The sequence below is a fragment of the Micrasema longulum genome, unplaced genomic scaffold, assembly GCF_059751315.1.
Source record: "Micrasema longulum isolate JH-2025_06_02 unplaced genomic scaffold, ASM5975131v1 h1tg000624l, whole genome shotgun sequence".
Lineage (NCBI taxonomy): Eukaryota > Metazoa > Arthropoda > Insecta > Trichoptera > Brachycentridae > Micrasema > Micrasema longulum.
Window position 1 is genome coordinate 19,363 of NW_028277820.1, and position 21,591 is coordinate 40,953.

Here is a 21,591-nt window from a genome sequence, read left to right on the forward strand (position 1 = left end):
ACGGCGATGCGGTGGACAGCCGTCGTAGAGGTGACAAGAGAGTGGTTTTATTTTTAACGGTTGTATCAACACCGCTTTCTTAGGAAACCACTCTTTAGTCACCGTTACGACGGCTGTCCACCGCATCACCGTTCACCACGGCCGTTAAGATACGGGCACCGCTGTCCTAGGAAACACTAGCTTAAGGGATTGTCTTTTTGTATATTATCGTTCCTTTCGGATCATTGATTGGAACATCCAAATTTCTACGATTAAAAATTATATACTCTTATTTACTTGAAAATAATACTGAAAATCACCAGACAAGATAAAAGAACAATTGGGTGAACTGATTAATACATTTGAAAAAATATATTTCATTTATCAATTGGTAAGTAAACACACAAAACAGTACACCATGAGGCCGACTTATCTCCACTAGATTTCTGTTAGCAAAATTTTGTCCCGTGAGAGGAAACGAAATAAATAAAATCAAAGAAAATAGTAAATAAGTATCCACCTCCCCCTAATTTTACCGGACTGAGTAGATAGGTGCGATACATGTGAAACGGGCCCGTACTTGGCAGACACAATCAATCATTTTTGGGCTATTCATATTATAGATACCGTAAATATGTTATTGTACGACTTGTAAACAAAGTAACGTACATTTTTTTATAATATGTACATTTTTAACATGATGTTAAATTCGCTTTGTTCATTTTTGCTGTGTTTGAATCTAATTAACTTATTTGCTCTAATTAGCGTGACTCATTTAGTAAAACTAATATTTAAAACTAATTACTAAAACAGCACATCAATTACTTCTATTTTTAAATATTTGTTTTAAAAGATCTAACAGAGTAAGTATCATTAAAAATTTAAGTACATAAATCATTTTGAAGATTTGTAACATTTTTGTTTTTAGTAAAATAAAGACGCATTTTCTGGATTTGACTTATAAATTATAATTTATGAATTTTCATGATCATTCTTACGCTTCAGGAATCTATTCAGGACTATTGCTCAACTCTTAATCCGTATTGTAAAACAACCATTATCCATACATAGTATTCGCGATGATTTTTAGAAAATAAAATGAAAGAACAATGCAATTAGGGTGAAGAATCTAGTTAATAATTTATTATTGTGAAATACAATCCACACCGATGACATTTATTTAGAAAAAAATGTCGAAATTATGACTATAACTTTATTATTATGTATACGGCCATAATCTTATAAAACCCTAAAATTGATTTTGTTTATGGTTGTATTTTGTTTCATATTTTGTGCCGATTTACCCACAGACTAGAAAGAGACACCAATCTACTATAGCAACACTAATCAAAAAAATATTTCTTAAAATTCATTTTCTTACATAACCTGAAATCGATTACGGAACATGCGCGAGAGCGCTTCTCGTACTTCCAACATGGCGGGAGCGTTTGCTGTCTGAAAGTGTAGAAAAACTGTTCGTCATTATTTTTATATAATATAACAAAGATTTCCGTGTTTTGTTAAATTGTTAACTTAAAACCATCAAAATTATAAACGAATTCCATAAATTTTGTTTACGCAGTGCGTGTAATTTAAAATCCGGCGGATTTTAAAAAGAAAAATGGTAAGTGTCGTTTTTTTTTTGTTTTGATATTTTTAAACACTTTTTTTCTTCTTTCTCCTTAAATTATTGGTGTACTAATTTAACTTATGTAACTTAGGTATGTAACGAATAACATTTTATGTTTATATATTCTAGTTTTTCATTAAAACATCATTTAAAAAATGTTGGGTGTCGAAAAAATATAACCATATAAAGTGTCAAAAAAAGCATTGTTTGTCCAGCTCAAAACATCACCTCTTATTAATTATTACTTTAGATGGGGTTAAGTGATTGAAAGTTTATTGAGTTAATTTAATTCTGAAGTCCTTAGGGTGTGGCTCTATTGATTTTCTTGAAATTGGCGTACATAGCTTGGAAGAATATCTTAGTAAACCAAGAAGAACTCTAAATTTATGACAAGTCCTTCAGACGTTTATAAAGTTAAACGAAGGTTTTGAACAGATTAATGGTAATCGGTTGCAATGTTTTTATGAAATTATATCTTTTGAACAAAATTTATTTGCAATATGTAAAATTTACGAAGATAAAATCAAAACAATGTCTTAAACATAACCTCTGAAAAAAAGTTCCCACTTATTTCGGTCAAACAATTTCTTCTTAAATTGATTTATTTCATTGTGGGTTGTGAGCAAACACTGTTTGGAGTTAATATTTGAGTTAAATATGAACATTAATAAGCATATATTATTTTATTGCATCATAAACTAAATCTTTATATCTGTACCTTAAAGCTGAAATGCTGGAAGTCACATTTGGTAAATTATTCAGGAGAGCGGTTTGAAGTTGTAAAACTGTTTCAAATGCATCTCTCGAAGTAAAGACACAATTTATTGTTGTTTTTTTGGATTTATAGGCTTTTGATAATAATATTTAAGAAAAAAACATTTTAAGTATGGACTATCAAATAACTATGGGATTTTATTTTTTTCTGTTAACCGCCTGGCCCGCGCCCCAATTCCTCCTCGGACTTTAGTACAAAAAGTAATTTATTTATTTATTATATATACGACCTAAGCCAATTACAACAGTTAAATGAAGAAACATAAATGAAAGAAACTGAACAAAAAGAACATAAAACCATTTAGCAAAGACAAACAAGGGCAAAACAATCATTGTCTACAATATATTTAAAAAAAAACGAAAGACCTAAGACTTTGAGCCAAACCATGCAAATCCAACTACATCCCACATTGTTTAGTCACGAAGAAATCTACGAAAAGCCGGAAGATCTATCCCAAAGAATTCCAAGTCGTGTGATAAATTGACTAATCTACACATTCTGGACATTGGGGGTAATGTAAAATATTGAATGAAAAAAATGTATTTATAGAACTTTTTTTCGGCAAAAACATTAAATTACGTGCCATTAATTGAAACATTAATAATTTATGAAAATAACAGGTAAATTTAAATTTAATGACATGATATTAATAGCAATAAAACAGTAATTGAAAGCAAACAGCATGTGAGAAAAAAGCAAAGTAAAATAATGAAATTAATGGCAAAAGAAATGACATAATTTTTGATTAAGATAATAACACTTAATCTTGCGCAAAATCTCTCATCAGAGATAGTTTGTTAAAAAAATTGTGGAATTTATTCGGTATCCACTGCTTTAATACCAGCAAACGTTGAATTTTGTTGAAGGCATGAGTAATATTACTGCGCTACTGGTGTTTTAGAACAAGCTATTTCAGTAGTGGTATACCGGAACACTCCAATGTTTTTAGCATTAATAGAATCCTAATATATGAACAAAATGACATTCATAATTCAATTTTACAAAAAATGTTAATTCCAGCCTTTCAGCTTTAAGGTACAGATATGTATAAATAGCTACATCTTTTGTTGATTATTTAAAAGTTGTACATTTCAAAATAGAAATGACGTCTTTTTTGGCTTTTTACCATTCAAATTTTAACCCCTTGATACCAACTCTTAGTGCAGTGGTTGGTGTCTTCGTTTATCATGCGTGAGGCCTCGACATGAAATATTGATTAGAAAGGTGGGGTTTCACTTTCCTGGACTGGCCCCTGAAGCGTAAGGCTGATCACCTTACCTTCACACACAGTCCATGCAAATCTTTAATAAACTTGCTTATGTGTACGTGACATAATGTTAACAAATAAAATATTCTAGTGTTTTTACTAGCACAAATGAAATTTGTATGTTTACTTGGTTCACTGATACATCAACACTAACACATCATTATAGGCCTATTAAATATTCAAACGCGCTGTAATCAATGTGTTATCAGGATAAAGTACCTGTTCGAAATACTCGGCAGCTAACGTTATTTTTTTAATCTCCTGGCAGTCACAATTATTATTACAATTCACCAATACCTAGACTACACCGGCCAGCGGCTGGCGGCTAGGTAACGAGTATGGTGAAGTTGATATATTTCGTCAGTCTTTATATAATTACAGGTTAAGTTTTCAAAAGTTTATATATTAAATTGTATAAAATTTCTTAATATTGTTCTTTATTTACTATTTTGTTTTCTCATGTATCTCCATCATAATGTTTAAACTTATATGTACGTATATGTATGTGTGTATGTTTTCATATGTAAATTTATTAAATATTTTTCTATGTACCCTATACCTATGTTGGTACATTTCCTGATTTTGACTTATTATTGTATCTTTTAGCTTTTCTTATGTTATCTTTAATTTTAACTAAATTTACATACTTATGTTTCACTGCTGCACTTGAATGTAATTTCTAATATATGTAAAAGCCCATAGAGCGTGTAAATTAATAAATAAAAAAATACGTTTTTAAAAATCATATCTATTCAAAAGTACACCCCTCTGTTGGTGAGAAGACCGGAGTTTGACTTTTGCAAAAAGAATGCCACATTTGAAAAAAAATATTTGTTTTACGTTTTGGAATTCAACCATAAACAAGTACCTACTTAAATTCAATATTTGAGTATCAACAATTTTCAGTTTTGGAATTTAATCACAAACAAGTACCTAGGTACCTACTTACCAATAAAAAGTCTTTTTCTAAAGCAAGCCAACGTTCGGACAGGACGACGTCTGTCGGGTCAGCTAGTTATAATATATTATGTACATTTATTCTAAGAGCCATCTGGGCATTTATGCGATAATAATTGTCGTTGCAACCAAGTGACGGATTTACTGTCCATATTTGTTATTGTATTTTAGGACAGCCAGTCTTCCACCACACATCGGTCTTGAGACATTTTAATCTTATACTTTGACACCACTAAATGATTTATTTATTCATATTTTTTTCCATTATAAACTATGATTAATAATAAAGATAATGTGACCTCACTAGGGTTACCCGTGCTGAGGACACTTAACAATATACTTAAATTGTTGTCAAAGGAAAGACTTGACTGGTAATAAATGAAGGGCTTTATAGTATAAACGATAATTTTGGTGTTTTTTTTTCAGTCAAAAAAGGCGAGTTACAATTCGGAAGGAGAAGATAGTCCTCCTTCAGCATCTGATGATGATTCCGACTTCGATGAAGATGATGATCCCGATAACTTGGAAGTCCCCGGTAAATTATTTATATATGTATTTTAAACTAAAACAGTACAATTTTTCTAGGAATGGCCGCCTGACAGTTCTTCTTAGGAATGTGCTGACTCTGAAATTGAATCCATCATACATCAATTTTAGTTCCGTGAACCTACTTTTGTCGGGAAAATGTTGGGACAGCTTGTATAAATAACATATTTTGATACACTCTCGGGGTAATAATTCGCTGTCACTTATAGAGCTGCTCATACGGACAAAAATCATTCTAGGATTATCAATTACAAAAATAGCCACAGTTTGTCGAGAATTGCTGAATCGGTATTACAGTAACACCTCATTTTTACGTTTCTTAATTTAACATTTTCCCTCTTTTTACGCCGAAATGTTAAGGTCCCATTTTATACATTCGCATTCAAATATCCCCCCAATTAACGTTTTTGTGTTTTTCATAACCCCGGTTTTACGTTGAAAATTTTTCGAAACTCATTCAATCTGTCAAAATAAATTGAGCCGCACGCCGTCGCGTGGATGGAGAATAAAATCGAGGCAAATAAAAAAATGCGGAAATTATTGTCGCAAACTAAATTTGAAGCAAGTGCAGTGTAATTGACCATTTTGTTTAAGTGTCTAATTTTGACATTTTACTAAATTGTGACATGCAGTTGACGCATGTTTAGGAAGAATAAAATCCTTACATCAAAAAATTACGATGGAGAAAGTTTTTAAATTTGGCAATAGATATATTATTTTAAGTTATAAACATAATGTGAAAATAAGATATTTAAACAGTTATCATAAAAGTGTGAACCATTTTTGCCGCGATGTAAATGACGGTTGAAATTCTGTGGTACCACACTAAAAAAGTGATACCATACAAATAAAATTTCTCAATGGTAAAATGAAAAAACATTTTATGCAAATTCAAATTTGTATTTTTATGTTTTTAAGGTTAATTACCTATGTAAAATTATTTAAACATGTTTTTTTTCAATTCAATAAAAAAAAACTACTAGTATTGATTGAAAAAATACAAAATATTTTTGATCCCTAATTATGGCACTTTTTACAATTTTTCTGCAGTATATTTAGTATAGTCTAGTACAATAAATATATTTTGATGTAATTTAATTTTTTCCATACAATTTTTTATTTCCTCACTAGCAGTTTACTCAGTTTTACACTTTTTTGTTATTGCTCCTTAGAAAAACGTAAAACAGGGGTTTTACTGCAATTTGCATTGTAATTTCACCAACAAGCTACAAAAAGTGGCTTGGTGGGATTTTAGTTTTAGTAAAAATATAAAAAGTGATTTTTTTTTTAAATTGTTAAAATGTATAATTATATTATTAAAGTAAAAAAAAAAAATAATAAAAAAATACTTTTGATGTATCCTATGTATTAATTTCCTTAAAAGGTAGGTATTAAATATTTATTATTGTAGGGTTATTCCAATTTATGTTTCTATAATTTTTCTTTTATTATAATAAGTAAATTTATTAGCAAAGCCAACAGCGATTAAACCTTCCTTTATTTGAATTGAAGTACGTAAATATTTGAATATAATAGAAAGTTTAAAGAAAATAAATAAATAAAAAAATGTTGCCGTATTAATTTTGTAACATATCTGTTGTTTATGATCTCTTTAACTTTTCCTTTAAATATAATGCTAATCTGTATATCGTCTATTCAATTCTGTCCTCGATGCCAATTTTTCAAAACGCTTCTTTTTACTGAATATAATTCTCTGAAATTCTCTTCCTTTCTGTGTAATCTTAAATGCCAAAAATGCAGTACTTTTAAAATGATTAAATAATTTCCGTTTATCCTAAACGCCGAACACTCGAGATCATACTTTTTAACTATCCTAAACCCCTAGAATACTCGTGAACGGGAATTTTAATTTGAATTCTTCACAGGATTTTCTCGCTTTTAACAATTTTACGTGGCGTTTACAATAACTCTATATCTCTAGTTTACAATAACTCTTGAACGTACTGTTTGTGAAGTCGGAAAAATTCCTCTCTTACACATTTAGGATAGTTCAGAATTGAATTGACGATATGTAGATATATTTTGTTAATTTTTTTTAGGAGGAGGGAAGACTCTCGCTGCCGCAGCTGGACTTCCTGAGAAACCCAAGAAGGAACCCGTCATAGTGGAGACTAAACCTAAAAATCCTAATTCATTACTGTCAACTGGTATTTATTCTTTCACATTTTTTTTTCTCTGCACGGTACCATTTCAACATAACACACCTCTGATGAAATAGTCATAACTCAAAAAATCCGATTTTGGGTTGTATTAGAATCTATATATATAAAAGGCAATGTTCATATGTGTGTCCTTGATAGACTAAATAACTACTGGACCCTGATTTACATGTGGTTTTTATCAAAATGATAGGCTTTGCCTTGGGTATATTTATAACTCTTAAAATCTTTAATCGGTTTTGTAAAAAAAAAGTTAGGAGCGTAAATGTTTTATTCTTCATTAACTAGGGCTGCATTTGAGGAGAATGTATATACTAAAAAATTGAGTAGTTGTTATTTTTGGAAAAAGTTTGTATTTGAATGTTTACAAACAACATTAGTTTTCTATGGCTCCCAATCAGATGTTTTCATCAATTTCCTTATAATTTCTACCCATTTGTTTCTTTTTACTGGATTTCCGATAGTACTAAAATAACATTTAATGCATTTTTGAAAATCGTATTCCTACATTAAGTACTCTGAAACAAAATCCCGTGACCGTGCTAGAATTGATGCTTTTGAAATGTGATGTTGGCATCATATGTCAAGAAGTCAAAAACGATAATATTTTCAATCTAATTGCTAAAAACATAAAAAAAATCATTCGCTGACGTTCACAGCTCTATGAAGAGACCGCCTTTAACAAAGGTTCGAAAGTAACTGCTCAATTGGCGTACTGAAGCAGTGGTACATGTTACTTTGCTACTGGCCTGCGTGAGGCGTGGATTTGTCTCTCTTTCACAAATATATATATAGCATCGAGAGTGAGACGTAAGGAGTGTTTGAGACAACCGTATATTCGGTATTATTATTATGCAACATACGACACATTGTTAAACATTAGAATGTATTAGTGATTTATCTCTGATTTGTTACATAATGCTTTTTCTGCACCCAATAATTATTTAATAATAAATTATATCCATCGATGCGTATAAAAAATCTTAACCTAGTTTTTATTATATTTATAGAGATATTAAAGTTATTAAATGCAATGTGTACTAGTTACACATCAACGGGAAGGCAGAGTTAAAAATGTAACAGCATTTTTTAAGACAAACTAGCATTGCTTTAAAGGGTGAAAAGAAAAACAAAAAACCTCAGTGAAAAAACATGGCATTAAGACACGTTCTCTTGGAAATTGTACCTTTTCGAGTTATGACTATCTTATCGGATGTGCTATAAGTTCAACAAAACAAGAATCCTACTATTTATGACAAATTAATGTTGTTATCTACTCTGTGGCCTAGTTGGTCAGCGCATTTGCCTACCCTGCAAAGAGGTCTCGGAATCGATTAAAATATAATCAAATGTTTGTTTGTTAATTTAAATATTTCTTAATTCCCAGAGCTTAAGAGGACTTCCTCTTCCCTTCACCTAACAAATAAATTATAGAAATACTTTGTGATTGGATCACCGACATTGTCTTTTTCATGCCTCATATCCTGAATTATTTTTTTAGGTAACTTACCAGTTGGTATGCCAATAAATAAAAACTTTAAAATACCGGGAGGACTTGTCACTAAGGGAAATGTCACTCCCGGATATGAAATGGTCAGAATGAATCAAGGTAAGTCATTTCATTATAATTATTTATTTAAGTCCTCTTATAAAATCACAACTAACAATAAGTAATATGTATCTGTTTAAAAAAAAAAAATGTTTTGCGAACACGTTCCATGCAAAAAAGAACAGTAAAAAATATGCTAAAATAACGAATAATGGTGGATAGCATGCACAGTTTGCTCATAGTTTCCTTAACAAGGCCACAGCCAACTATCCCGACAGACCCTCACACAATTGTTAGAGCAGTTAGAAGGAACTTTAGCAGTATTAAAAAAATAAAAAAATTCAGTATTCAATTCAACTAATTTATTTAAAATAACATATACTTTACAAACTAAAGTTCAAGACATACATATTATAAAAATAAAAAAATACATAAAGAAACTCTTAAAAATAGTAGGAGAAGCCTGCTCTGGAAAATCCGTTTGGATACATGAAACAGATCAACATCCAGAGCGATGTTGTTCAGCATAGCAGTAGCCCTTCCAACAGGCATAATCATCGGTAGGTTGGTCCTATGGAATATGAAACAATCTATGCTGACGCTGTCTTAGATAATTATCAGGAACATACAAACCAATGCTCACCATAATCTCAGAATTATCGACCATACCGCGCAATAATTGATAAAAATTCCAGTCAAATACACATTCCTTCTAGTCTCTAAGCTGTTGTAGCCAAGCATACCCTGAAGAAACTCAGTCGGGTAGAGCCGAGGATAATACTCGTACTCTCTCATGCAGAGATATCTCAGAAACTTCTTTTGGATTTTGGTAAAAGCCTTGTACATAATAAACAACTCCAATTTGAAAAAAAAAACCATTCTGGCCCATAGATTTGATGGTATCAATGCTTTCCTAAAAATTTTGCTACATCTCTCTTCCAAATCGGTCCCTTAATGCTGAGGATCCTGATCACCATGAACACTTCTGATTAGTCTGTTTCACTCCAGTCTGTCCTCAGCCCGACGAACTGACTCATCAAATTTTAGCCCCGTAGCCACCTTTATTGTCAGTATGTCAGTCCATCTATATGGGATTATACCCCGGCTTCTCCTACCTTCAACTCGGCCAGACATTATTTCCCTTTCTAGATTGTCTGGCTCACGTCTAGCAATATACCCAAAGAAAGACAGTATCCTTCTCAAACACACCACTGACAGACGAGTTGTAATATGGAGCTCTTCCAGTATCGATGCATTCGTCCTTCTGGCTGTCCAAGGCACATGCAGCAGCCTTCTCCAACACCACATCTCGAATGCATCGATCCTCTACTTCTCGTATGCATGTATTGTCCACGTTTCAGCCCCATATAGGAAAACGGAAAATACCAGGGCTTCCATCAACCGCTTTTTTGTGTTTATTGATATACCTCGATCTAGCCAAATCTTCTCCAAATGGTTCATTGCTTCTTTAGCCATTTGAATCCTGCGACCAATCTACATAATCTGTCCCTAATTTTTTATTTTATGAAATCAGCTATAAGTTAACTGATCTTTTTAATAATGAATTAAAAACAAATGAAAAAAAATATACATATATATTGTTAATTGAAGTGATTTGCGATTGGTTTGATATTCATTCATTAATACATTATGGCAAATCCCACGCGCAACCTTTCTCCAGCACAGTTACGCGCGAACCGGAGGTTATAGTTAAAATAGGACAAATAGGATTACTCTTACGCATTGTTCAATTAATGTATGAAAAATTGTTTTCAGTTTTTTTCCCTGTGTTAAAAAACATGGTGAAATGGAAGTCCGGTATGTATTTTATCAACTTCCTCTCAGAAATTATTACCCTTATGGCCTCTCACTAAGCTGATGTTTGTGGATTTTTTCATTTCCTCATAACAGACCACGAGGTCCACAATAACAGCAATAAATTATACATAACACAAAACACCCAGACTAGAGAAAATAATATTGTAGTTACACTGGGAATCGAACTCGGAATACATGTGCTTGAAGCAAGCATCTTATTAATTTTATTTTATTTATTAAGGAAATCATACAGTCTTTATATAAAACAAGGTACAAAAGAACAATTAAAAAAAGTAAGACCAATTACAGATTTCACACTAATTTATTATGAATGCAGGAGGAGAGGGGAAAAATAATTAAATTCTAAAAAAGTAAAAATATGAATATTAAATAAAAAGTACATAAAAGGGAGAAGACATTGTATAGCTCCAACTCTACTTTCCTCCCTCTCTCTCTGCTTCCATGAACATTTATATTTCTTTGTAAAAATTCACAACCAACAATAATTCATTAGATGCAGGTAGTAGATGTACATATGAATAAGTATAAATTAAGAGTTGAAATCAAAAGTTAAAATTAAAACCAAAAAGTCTTAGCCATTACACTAAATGGGTAGCCTAAATGCATATTCTAAATATTTTTTATTTATTTTTGACAGAAGATTTATCCACAGCGGTCACTAAATATTTTATTTTCGGGGCCAATTTTAAAGAGTTGTAAATAACTGCCAGAAAACGGGATTCAAGCGGGGTTCGAACCTCGGATCTCTGATCCGCGAGTCCTCGTGACTACCACGGGATCACTGTCTGGTTTTAATGTTCTAAAATTCTTAATGTTCTGAAATTCTTGTTTTATTAATTGAATTTGCATTCAGCACTTGTAACACCTTTGACGGAGAGTACTCTCCTGAAACTGTAGTTTTGTAATAGTTAAAATATGGTAAAATTTTGTTGCACTGATTAAAAAACTAAAATATGTTAAACAGCGCCATTTAAAAAAAATATTCAAAGTATATTATTTTACAATAATGTAGGAAAGTACCCAATCTAAATTATTTGTTACAACTTCATTGGTTAATTTTAACACTATGACTCATTAGCTGATTTGCCATTGTAAATATATTTAATAATTAAATTTAAATAATTTACAAATAATCAACCATTGTTATAACCTAAATTAGTTATAACAGGGAGGGAAAACATCTTTGAGAAGGGACCATGGAAGTCTAGGCATTTACAGGGCTTATGATCTGTCATTGGCTGGTTTAAGTGGCCATTTCATACACTGTGTAACATTCATCATTCTGCATATATTTAAACATCCACATTTCCTCAACTCCTTAGGGAGAAAATCCAGCCTGTCCACAAACATTTATTTTTATAACTATGCTTACTATGTATTTGTATTATGAACGCAATTTCATCTCTCATATTCATGTTACTATCTTCAGCCATTACTATTTGGTGACAAAAATAATATTATTAACCACTAATGGATCTTTTGCATGCGGATGTTTTATATATGGGTTGTAAAATAAATGTTTAGCTCATAATTGGATTTAAAAGCTGAATATGCCCGTTCAAATCATTTGATGTATAAAAAAATATTAAATGAATATAATGTTTTTTTAATAATTGTATTAATTGTTATGAAAAATCTTATATTTAATTGGGTGGAAAATTGAAAAATATAAGGTCTTTTCATATATTTTTAGTATTATTATTTTTAAATAAACAAAAAAATTACAATAGTGATGGTATTATTTTTTCCGTGTGACATCGGATAAATTTCGTACAATGGATTAAAATATGCATATTTTAAATTACCTGAAAATGAGACGTTTCTCAGCCTATATGACAAACTACACGTATTACACTGCCTCGTCATACTTGTACAAAATGTTTGTGAGTGCACTCGGCGGGCATCACGTGTGATGTCAACTGCCAGCTGTTTTGCATGTATTCGTTTTTAAACCCGAAAATTATTCATGAAAACTCGATTTTTATACATTGATAGCTATATCATTAGAATCATTAAAATCCACTCTAAATATTTAACATATTTTTTATGTTATTCATGATTTGTGAAAATACCCTATTGTTTATGTATAGCTTAGATGAAAATTTCCAATAACATAAATAATAATATTATAAGGTGTATTTTCTAGTTTAGTAAAAATTTTGATACTGTAAAGTAAAAAGGTATTATCGATTAACTAGGTGTAAATTTTACTCTTTAGTGTATTCTCATTTTATTAACAAATTGCTACTTCTTGATACTTAGAACTAAATAACGTTTTTCATGTTATTTATTCCAATCTTAAATGGTAAATTATTATTTATTGTATATGAAGTAGTGGCTTTAAACGGGTGAAGGTGGGTCTGATAAAATAAGTATCATGTCATTAAATAATCACTTGCTTTTCCAGGGCTCTGAATTTGTTCCGCTCACTAACGTCAATATCCATTCGGCATCCTCCTATGATTTAACAATATTTTAATTAGATCCTAAACACTCGATGTACATCATTATAATAATTATGTTTTAAAATATATATAAAATAATCGATTTTAAAATCCCTTCTCACTATGATAAACTGTTCTTAGAGGAATGTACTGTGTTATTTTTTTTTTGTTTTGTTCATGAATAAATATGTTACTTGTGATTTAGACGTTTTTACTGTAGTGTTATTTTTTTGTTCACATGTCACTTGTAAATGCAGCCTCTTTTTTTTTTTAACAAAGAAATATTTTAGTTATCATTTTTCACCCAAATATATATTATAAAAGCAGCGAATATAAAATGTGTGCTGGAACATAGGAACCGAGTTGTGGTAGAGTCAGATTTGAAACTCGGACCTTTGATCCGCGAGTCCACGCGACCACAAACTAATTCAAAACATATTTTTATTTCTTTTTTAAAAAGTTTTTTTTGCTATACTTAATTTATGTTTTAGGGAAGAATATTTAACAATTTAGCGGAGAAATAATTCTTCCGCCTTTTGAGGAATATTTACATGTATCTTATTGCTTACCCTTGTTAATATATTTTTTTTTCATATGCAAAATAAGCTTCTCGTAATATAAAACAATATCTGGTGGTGTTTCATATATTATATAAAAAAATCTGTGTTCTTTATTAATTTACCTTATTTATAATTATATGTATACCTCTTAGATATCTTAGATGAGATTCTGATTAAAACGTTATACTAATCAATCTTATTCTAACACATTCACTGCTGACTCAAACCAATTACTAAATATGTAAAACGAGTTATAATAGATTCTACTCTCCCGTGTTATGGCAATATGCTGTATCTTAAAAAAGCTGGTTTTGATTGAGGTAAATGTTTTTAAAGTTCTTAAGACATTTTGTTATGTTCTTCGCAAACTAATGGTAGAAATAATTGTAAATTTATTAAGTAGTTAGATTGACCCATGGTTCAAAACATTATTTTTAAAATAAAGGAATAAAAAAAATATTTTGTATTTTTAATAAAATTTAGTAAAAAACGTTCTCGCGGAGCATTTAAAAAAAATGTTTTTCGGCAATTCCTTGGGAAGTAAATAAATTTTAAAAATATGAGTTAGTAAACATGATATAAGTCAACAAATGAAATTGATTGAGCGTTGTTAAGCCAAAATGCGGTATCTAAAGATACAGAGTATTGCCATAATACGGGCGTACTGCCTCTAAATCTTGCCTTGTAAATTACAAATTTTGACCTAGTTATGCCGGTTTGTTGGAAGATATTGATTATGGCAGTAAGCCCACTAATGTACATTTTTGGACAAAAAGTTTAAAATAAATATCTTATTGACGTCAAATTCGGTGCAGAATCCACAACATCACAACATGCCAACAAAAAACACATTTATTCTCTAAAAAGTATAACAATTACAATCATCCCTAAAAACAATTTATTTTAATGTAACATGACACTTTAGGCATATTATTAGTTATATGAAATCACAACTTCTGTTTTTAGCAGCAAATTTTAAAGTAACCTTTTTGGGATCTCAAGTTGTGTTCAATTGTACGTATTTTAACACATTTAAAGATATTTTTATTTTCTATACATTTAAATAAAATGGAGTTGAAACATGTGAACAATGTTATACAGTTAAATTTTATATAAAATAAATAAAAAATGGTCCTTAAGTTAAATATATATACAGAGTGTTCTTTAAACCCTGTCACATCCGAAACCACGATGATCAGTATGGGCAACAATACATATTGGCATATTTGAAAAAATATTTAGAACGAAGAAAATTTGTAAAAATTAAATATCAAAAAGAACAAATGGTTGCTAACTTCTGCAGGGGAGAAGCGAGGGGGGCGCGGACGCGCGGATAACGGTGTGTCAGACTCCCCTCTTCCCCCTCGTTTCTCTTCTGCAGAAGTTAGCAACTATTTGTTTTTTTTAATATTTAATTTTTTTAAACTTTATTCATTCTGAAAATTTATATTAATGTGCCAATATGTCTTCTTGCTCATACTGATCATCGTGGTTTCGGATGTGACAGGGTTTAAAGAACACCCTGTATATATATTTAAAGTTTTGTAATTCTTAAGTTTTTTTTTTCAATAGTGCTATAGCTAAGAAAATTATGTATCTATAAGAGACAATCTATAAGAGACAGACAGTTTTTCTGAGAAAGGGATATAGAAGTATATACACTTTGCTCCATTCATTTTTCTGCTCATGATGAAACAACTATATTCAGTTTAATGTTTGGAATTCAAATAAAGGGTAATTTAACAAATAACTAAGTTTACAGGAGAAAACAAAAAATAGAATAAAAACCTGATTTGTGATACACCGGGTTCACGGATTTAATAAAATAGGTTTTCGATTAATGTAATATATATTTTTACATACAATCACAGAAAAAAATAATAAAAATCGTGTACTTTATATTAAAAAATAAACTCCTTTTTTGAATATCTCAAAAATTTTGAAAATGCAATAATGCGCCTGTTTTAGTCGCGTACCCTTTAAATATTATAATTCTATTGATTTTTGTGAAGGAAATTTTAATTAATGTTGATGAATTCTTCTATATTATTTAACCTACTATAACACGTGGCCCCCGTGGTGTAGTGGTTAAGTCCGGGTTCGATTCCCGGTGAGAACAAAAATTAGAATGTGATTTTTCTCAAGCCTGGGGCCACCTGGCCTGTTGTGGTGAAAAAAAACCCGTAAACATATATACATAGAATATTTCATAGTCCCTGGACTGGTTGGTACCTGAAGCGTAAGACTGATCATCTTACCTTCATGCAACAAAAATGATAAAGATACACTGCGACCGGTGTACCAATGCAGTGTCCTATGCACCATTAGGTTCGGAAAGGGAATGATCATTATGATGATGAAACATATACTCGAATATAAGTACATAAGATTCTTTGTCTAAAATTTCTCCGTCTCTTCAGATAAAATATTTTTAGACTCGTCCTTCGAATAGTGTCGAGTAGTGGAAAATGCGGATAGGGATGTAACAATGTGTGTATGTGTCAGCCGCTATGGGAGCCGGCATGATGGGCTACCTGCCTCCGACCAGCGGAGTCCCGCCCTCCATGCGGGGCACTATGATGCACAAGGGCGCAGCCTCCATGCAGCCGAGCCCCACCGCCGCTGCGTACAACGCCGCCTCTCTGCTCGCCCAGAGTGAGTTACGCACGCTGAGCTTTTACCTTACTACAAAGCCGTATTCGTGTAGTCAGTTTTATAGAATTATATTTATCCTTAGTTTCCGTAGCTGTTAAAAATCCATTTTTTGGAAGATGTCTTTTGATTAAACCTAGAATGAAAATGCGCATTTTATTAAAAAAAAATAAGTGTAGAAAAATTGCAAATACCTCTGCCTTTTCTCATTCATTAATTTATTTCAAAATCATACAAGGTACAAATTGGCATAAAAAATGTTCTTACATTAACACAAATAGAGGTAAAAATACAATAAACGATTAAAATATAAAGTCAAAGCCTAATTATTTATTAGAACTCAAATATAATATTTTAAATAAATAAGGTGAAGTAACACTTAAGACAACCCTCTCACTAAAAAATAAGTGTTACGTCGAGTTCATTAAAAATATAAGGAATTTGAGTTGAGTTTCGACTCCAAAAAAGGTTGGTAGATGAAAAGTTACATAGAATAGGTTACACATTATTTTATATTTATGCAAAATTTCCAAATGTGAGTTTCGACTCTAAGGTACTTATTTTTTGTTAATTATTATTAAGTTACAAATCTAAAATATACTCAGTCAAGGCATCTGTTTTTGAAGATGCATCCTTAGGAGAAAATGCCCTATGGTCAACAAAGAAAATTAAATTAAAACGATAAGTTAAATGTGTAAAATATGTGAATAGTTTTGAAATTTCGTATCTAAATGATTCACACATTTTGCCAATACTGATGCTCCGCTAATTCCTATAATATCTCATTTTTTAATTAGCAAAACTCAAACTTTCACCTCTATTTTGTAATATAGTTTTTTCAGCCCAGTTCGACGAATACAGTAGCTGTAAAAGTTTTGATAATATACATGCTTTTGAAGTTTAACACAAATTTTTAACTTGTAACAATACGTATGCTGCAAGTTTTGCTTAAAATATTTTTTATATCATTTATTTATTATATAATGTGCGAAATGTTTGGAAATTTGATTGAAGCATTGTACGAATTGTACAATGTAGTATGAAATACTTAATCTGAATAAACATATGCATTTTTAAAACACAATTTTTTTAATTTACACTCAGTACACAGTATTACAGTTCGTTTACTATTTTTTAGTATTGAGGTGATGAGATATTTGTGTCTGATTGTAATGTAGTGCTTAGAGCATTGAGAAGTGTGACATTTAAAGAAAGACTGTTATTTATTACTCATTAATTGTTGCTTGACTAGTTGTATCAACTGTTTAATTTACATTCCACACATTTTAGTGTTCGCACACATCTATTTATTTTTTGCTTGATGCATTTTTTTTGTATGCTTTTGTTAGTCAAAATAAAATTCTGTGTTGTTAAATATTGTGTTTCTAACATATCACTGTGTTTTATGTGCTTATTTTCACATTTAATTCATTCACTGCATGCTCAAACATAAAAATTTTATTGACAGCCTGATTGAATTTTTGTCTCGTTTTATTTGTAAATCAAATAGTGTACATGATTAGTAATATTATAAAATTTTAGTATAAAACGAGGCATACTGTGTATGTTATTTTACACAATAAATAATGAAAAATATTAGTGTTTCCACATTAGTTTTATGCGCGTAGATTAGTGCTTGTTATATATGTGTGTCAAATTGCATCTAAGAGAAAGAGTTTCCTCTTCATTATTGGAACATTTTAGTGATGTTTATGTATTAGTACTTTCTCTGGTTGATCTATGCATTTTTTCATGGTTATCTACGATTTAATCTCATCAAATATGCCAGTTATCTTATCGTCTTATTTCCCTTCCAGTGGAGATGGCGGGAATGGGGCTTACAATGAACCCTTTCTTGCTGCAGAACTTGAACCAGATCCTGGCCGGGGGCATGGGAGGACCCCTGGCGGGCATGCTGGGGGGAATGGGGGCGGGCTGGGGAGGCCAGGGGGGGATGCCGGTCTCCAGTATGTGGGGAGAACAGCAAAAGGTAACTTACAACTTGGGAAAATATTGTTTTACAATCTTAAGATAGACAAAGTTTAACATACCTTTTACTCCTTATAAAGTAATCAACACATTTATTGACTGTCAAGATTTACTGGAGTTGGTGTGTATCCATGTACCCGGCTGACATACCCACCGTAGATCTCCTTTTTATTTCACGAGCTCTAAAACCAACTATCACATGTACTCGCCTATCCCCGGACTCCATAGATATGGTAATGAGTATGAAGATAAGGCTAATATATTTGGTTCTGGACCAATTATAAATCGAGTTGAATCTCATTTTTAACTTACAATATAATTCTTAGACATTTCTTAATGTTTGAAAATGTTTTATTATATATTTAAAAAAGAACTCATGTGTATTTACTTGCTTACTATTGTTATAGTTACACAATTGTATTTTTAAAATAATAATTTTGAATTTTGTGTGGTCTTTTATTTATTCCATTTATGTCAATTAAAATAAATATTGCTATTTTCGGGGCTGACATGATATTGGCTAGTTCAATAGTGTTTTTATTTGTGTCCGGGCGGATGAATAATACAGTTTCGTGTGTGGAATAGAACCAGAATCCTGGACGAGCGTTTTTGATTTGATGATTATTCGGGTGGAAATTCCGGAAAAGAAATATAGTGGAGATAAGTCAACCTCATAGTTTAGCGGTTGGCGTGTTAGCCCACCATGTTTGATTCCCGGGAGGTCTATATTTCACTGTTTCTTAACTGGCACCTGAAGTATAGGAAGAAAAAGAGTTTTTGATGCAGGTAAAATTCTTCCACTTAATTACCAGAAAATGCCTGAAAAATTTGAGACCAATGTTTCCTCTGTTGCCATGTATTTATATGTCTTCATAAAATCCCCCGAGAGTTTTATTAACTACCAAGTAAAGATTTTGACATACTCAAAGCAGTGTTGATTAAAATTATGTCTTTTTTTTCCCTCAGATGGTCGGTGAAGAAGAAGAGGTAGATGATGAAGAAATGGGTGTAGCGGAAACCTACGCCGACTACATGCCTTCAAAATGTTAGTTTTTCCGTTTTTATTTTGCTTACCGTTCAATAAATAGTTATTGAATTGTAAATAAAATTGGTATTTAAAAAAAAAAATTATTGTAAATACTTTTTTCCGTACTAATGCCTTAGTTTAGTTTCCATTCCTGAACTTGATTGATAGGTGCTTTGTATCGTAAATCAACTAAAAATTTACCAGATAAACAGATACAATTTCTTAATCCAATCACTGGACTAAGTCAAGACGTTTTGTTTTAACTTTTCATTGAAAATTCTCTTAAGGAAGAGTAGCTTATTATTACAATAATAGATACAAGTATAACTTACGAACCTTTCTCAAACTAAATTATCGATTCAAGATTCAGAGGAAATATGAATAAATGATTAATTTATGAATGGAAAAATTCTGATTCTTTCATTCTTACCTTGTGTCTATTTATGAAAATCATACAATATTTCTTTAGAATTCTCATCACTAATGACTGACAGGATGTGACCTTATTTACAAACAAATATTGGGTCTCTAATATAGCGAGTGAGAGGTCGGATACATATATTTGAATAATATTTTTTTATCATTATTTTATATGAAACAGACAGTAAAAAAGTACGGTTAAACTAAAATTCTTTTCTTGCTTGCTGAATGATATGTTTGGTAATAAGAATTGATTTATTTATGCTATCGTGTCATATCAAAATTCACCGATAATATATTTTTTAAGATTGGAATGAAATATTCCTAGGTTATTTCTTTTGTTCCTCGAGTAACTCATTTTACAATTCTTGTATAGTAGGAGTATTAAGACTGTTTTTCTCCACATTCTATATTTTCCTATGTCTAGTTTCAAAACAAAAACATTTCATTTTGTTACTCAACTGTGAGAAAACAAATTTATTTATGCATTTTTGTACATTTTAATACATGTTGACTTTGACATCCTTATCACTATCATTCTGTAGAATTTAAATGCTTTTGATTTACCTTTGCATAGAAAAAGTATTGACGGTCAATTATTTATATATGGATGTATAATATTCCAGTAAAACTGGGCAAGAAGCACCCCGATCCCGTGGTAGAGACGGCGTCGCTGTCTTCAGTCGAGGCCGCCGATGTTTGGTACCGAACGGTCCTCCCCGATGACACGATCAACACGGGTAGGCTCAGCGCTCTGCAGCTGGAGGCCGTAGTGTACGCGGCACAAGCGCACTCACATCTGCTCCCTGACAAATCCAGAGCTGGCTTCCTCATTGGTAAGTGCACTACTAAAGGCTCTATAATCTTAAAATAAATTTAAACAAAACATAGTATGTTTTCAATAAACCGATCAGTTTCAGCAGTTACATAATCGTCTAGTTTTTTGCAAAAACGATGTTTTTCTAGTTGTGAGATATTGCACTTTTAAAGTTAAAAGCTCATCCCAAATCAGCGATTCAAATAAAATTGCAAGCTGAATATTATAAAATATTCTTTTTTGTATCTATATAATTTGAGATATTTATTTTTTAGATAAAGATTATTTGATGCCATTTATGAAGAAATCCCATTTTTTGAAAATTTGTAGTTGCCAACTTGCGTCGGAAACTCAACAATATTATTATCTTTTGGGACATAGGTTCACATTGTCGCCGTTCAGGCAAAAGTCACTAACCCAAAAAAACGATTTGGAATTTTGAAGAACAAGGAAAAATCAAACTTTTGTATTTTGGAGGTTTTATGTACACAACATTATTCCTTAACGTCTTTTGAATTAATTTTATTACTCACTCTTTCTTCATGGTGCATATTATTGTATCTGGAAGGTTTTTAATGAGGCGAGATTGCTAAAATTTGTTATTATATATTATTTATTTATTTATTTATTTAGATATGGCATTTCTGCCATTTACATAAGTGTGGTATAAAGAGTGCTTAAAAATAAAAATATTAAAAAAAAATAATTGAGTATGAAATATTAATATACTCGTACTGTACACATTATGAATTACTTGAAATACATATATATTTTAAAGAAATTATACAATAACAAAATACATTAATCAATCAAATTATAACTATTCCAACCCAATCTTCTGAAGATGATTTGCTCTTTTTGATAAAAATATGTTGGTCATTTTATTTTTTAAGTTAGGCAGGGATAAACTAAATATATCAAAATGTGATGCATATTCATTCCCGGTATTCTGTAATCTAA

The 21,591-nt window shown here is 31.0% G+C and overlaps 1 protein-coding gene across 3 annotated transcripts in view; it reads left to right on the plus strand.

The window, feature by feature from the left end:
- Positions 1–1,390: 1,390 nt before the first annotated feature.
- Positions 1,391–21,591, plus strand: part of sno (Protein strawberry notch) — a 41,750-nt gene continuing 21,549 nt past the window's right edge. Inside the window, exons 1-9 of one of the 3 annotated variants that reach the window (XM_088228984.1) lie at positions 1,391–1,603; positions 5,035–5,143; positions 7,215–7,322; positions 8,836–8,943; positions 10,660–10,701; positions 16,232–16,381; positions 18,196–18,368; positions 19,334–19,412; positions 20,441–20,650. In XM_088228984.1, the coding sequence (XP_088085110.1) occupies positions 1,601–1,603; positions 5,035–5,143; positions 7,215–7,322; positions 8,836–8,943; positions 10,660–10,701; positions 16,232–16,381; positions 18,196–18,368; positions 19,334–19,412; positions 20,441–20,650 (982 nt within the window). In that variant the 5' untranslated portion in view covers positions 1,391–1,600. The remainder of the gene's footprint in view (positions 1,604–5,034; positions 5,144–7,214; positions 7,323–8,835; positions 8,944–10,659; positions 10,702–16,231; positions 16,382–18,195; positions 18,369–19,333; positions 19,413–20,440; positions 20,651–21,591) is intronic. The other 2 variants (XM_088228985.1, XM_088228986.1) reach the window with 2 other exon arrangements.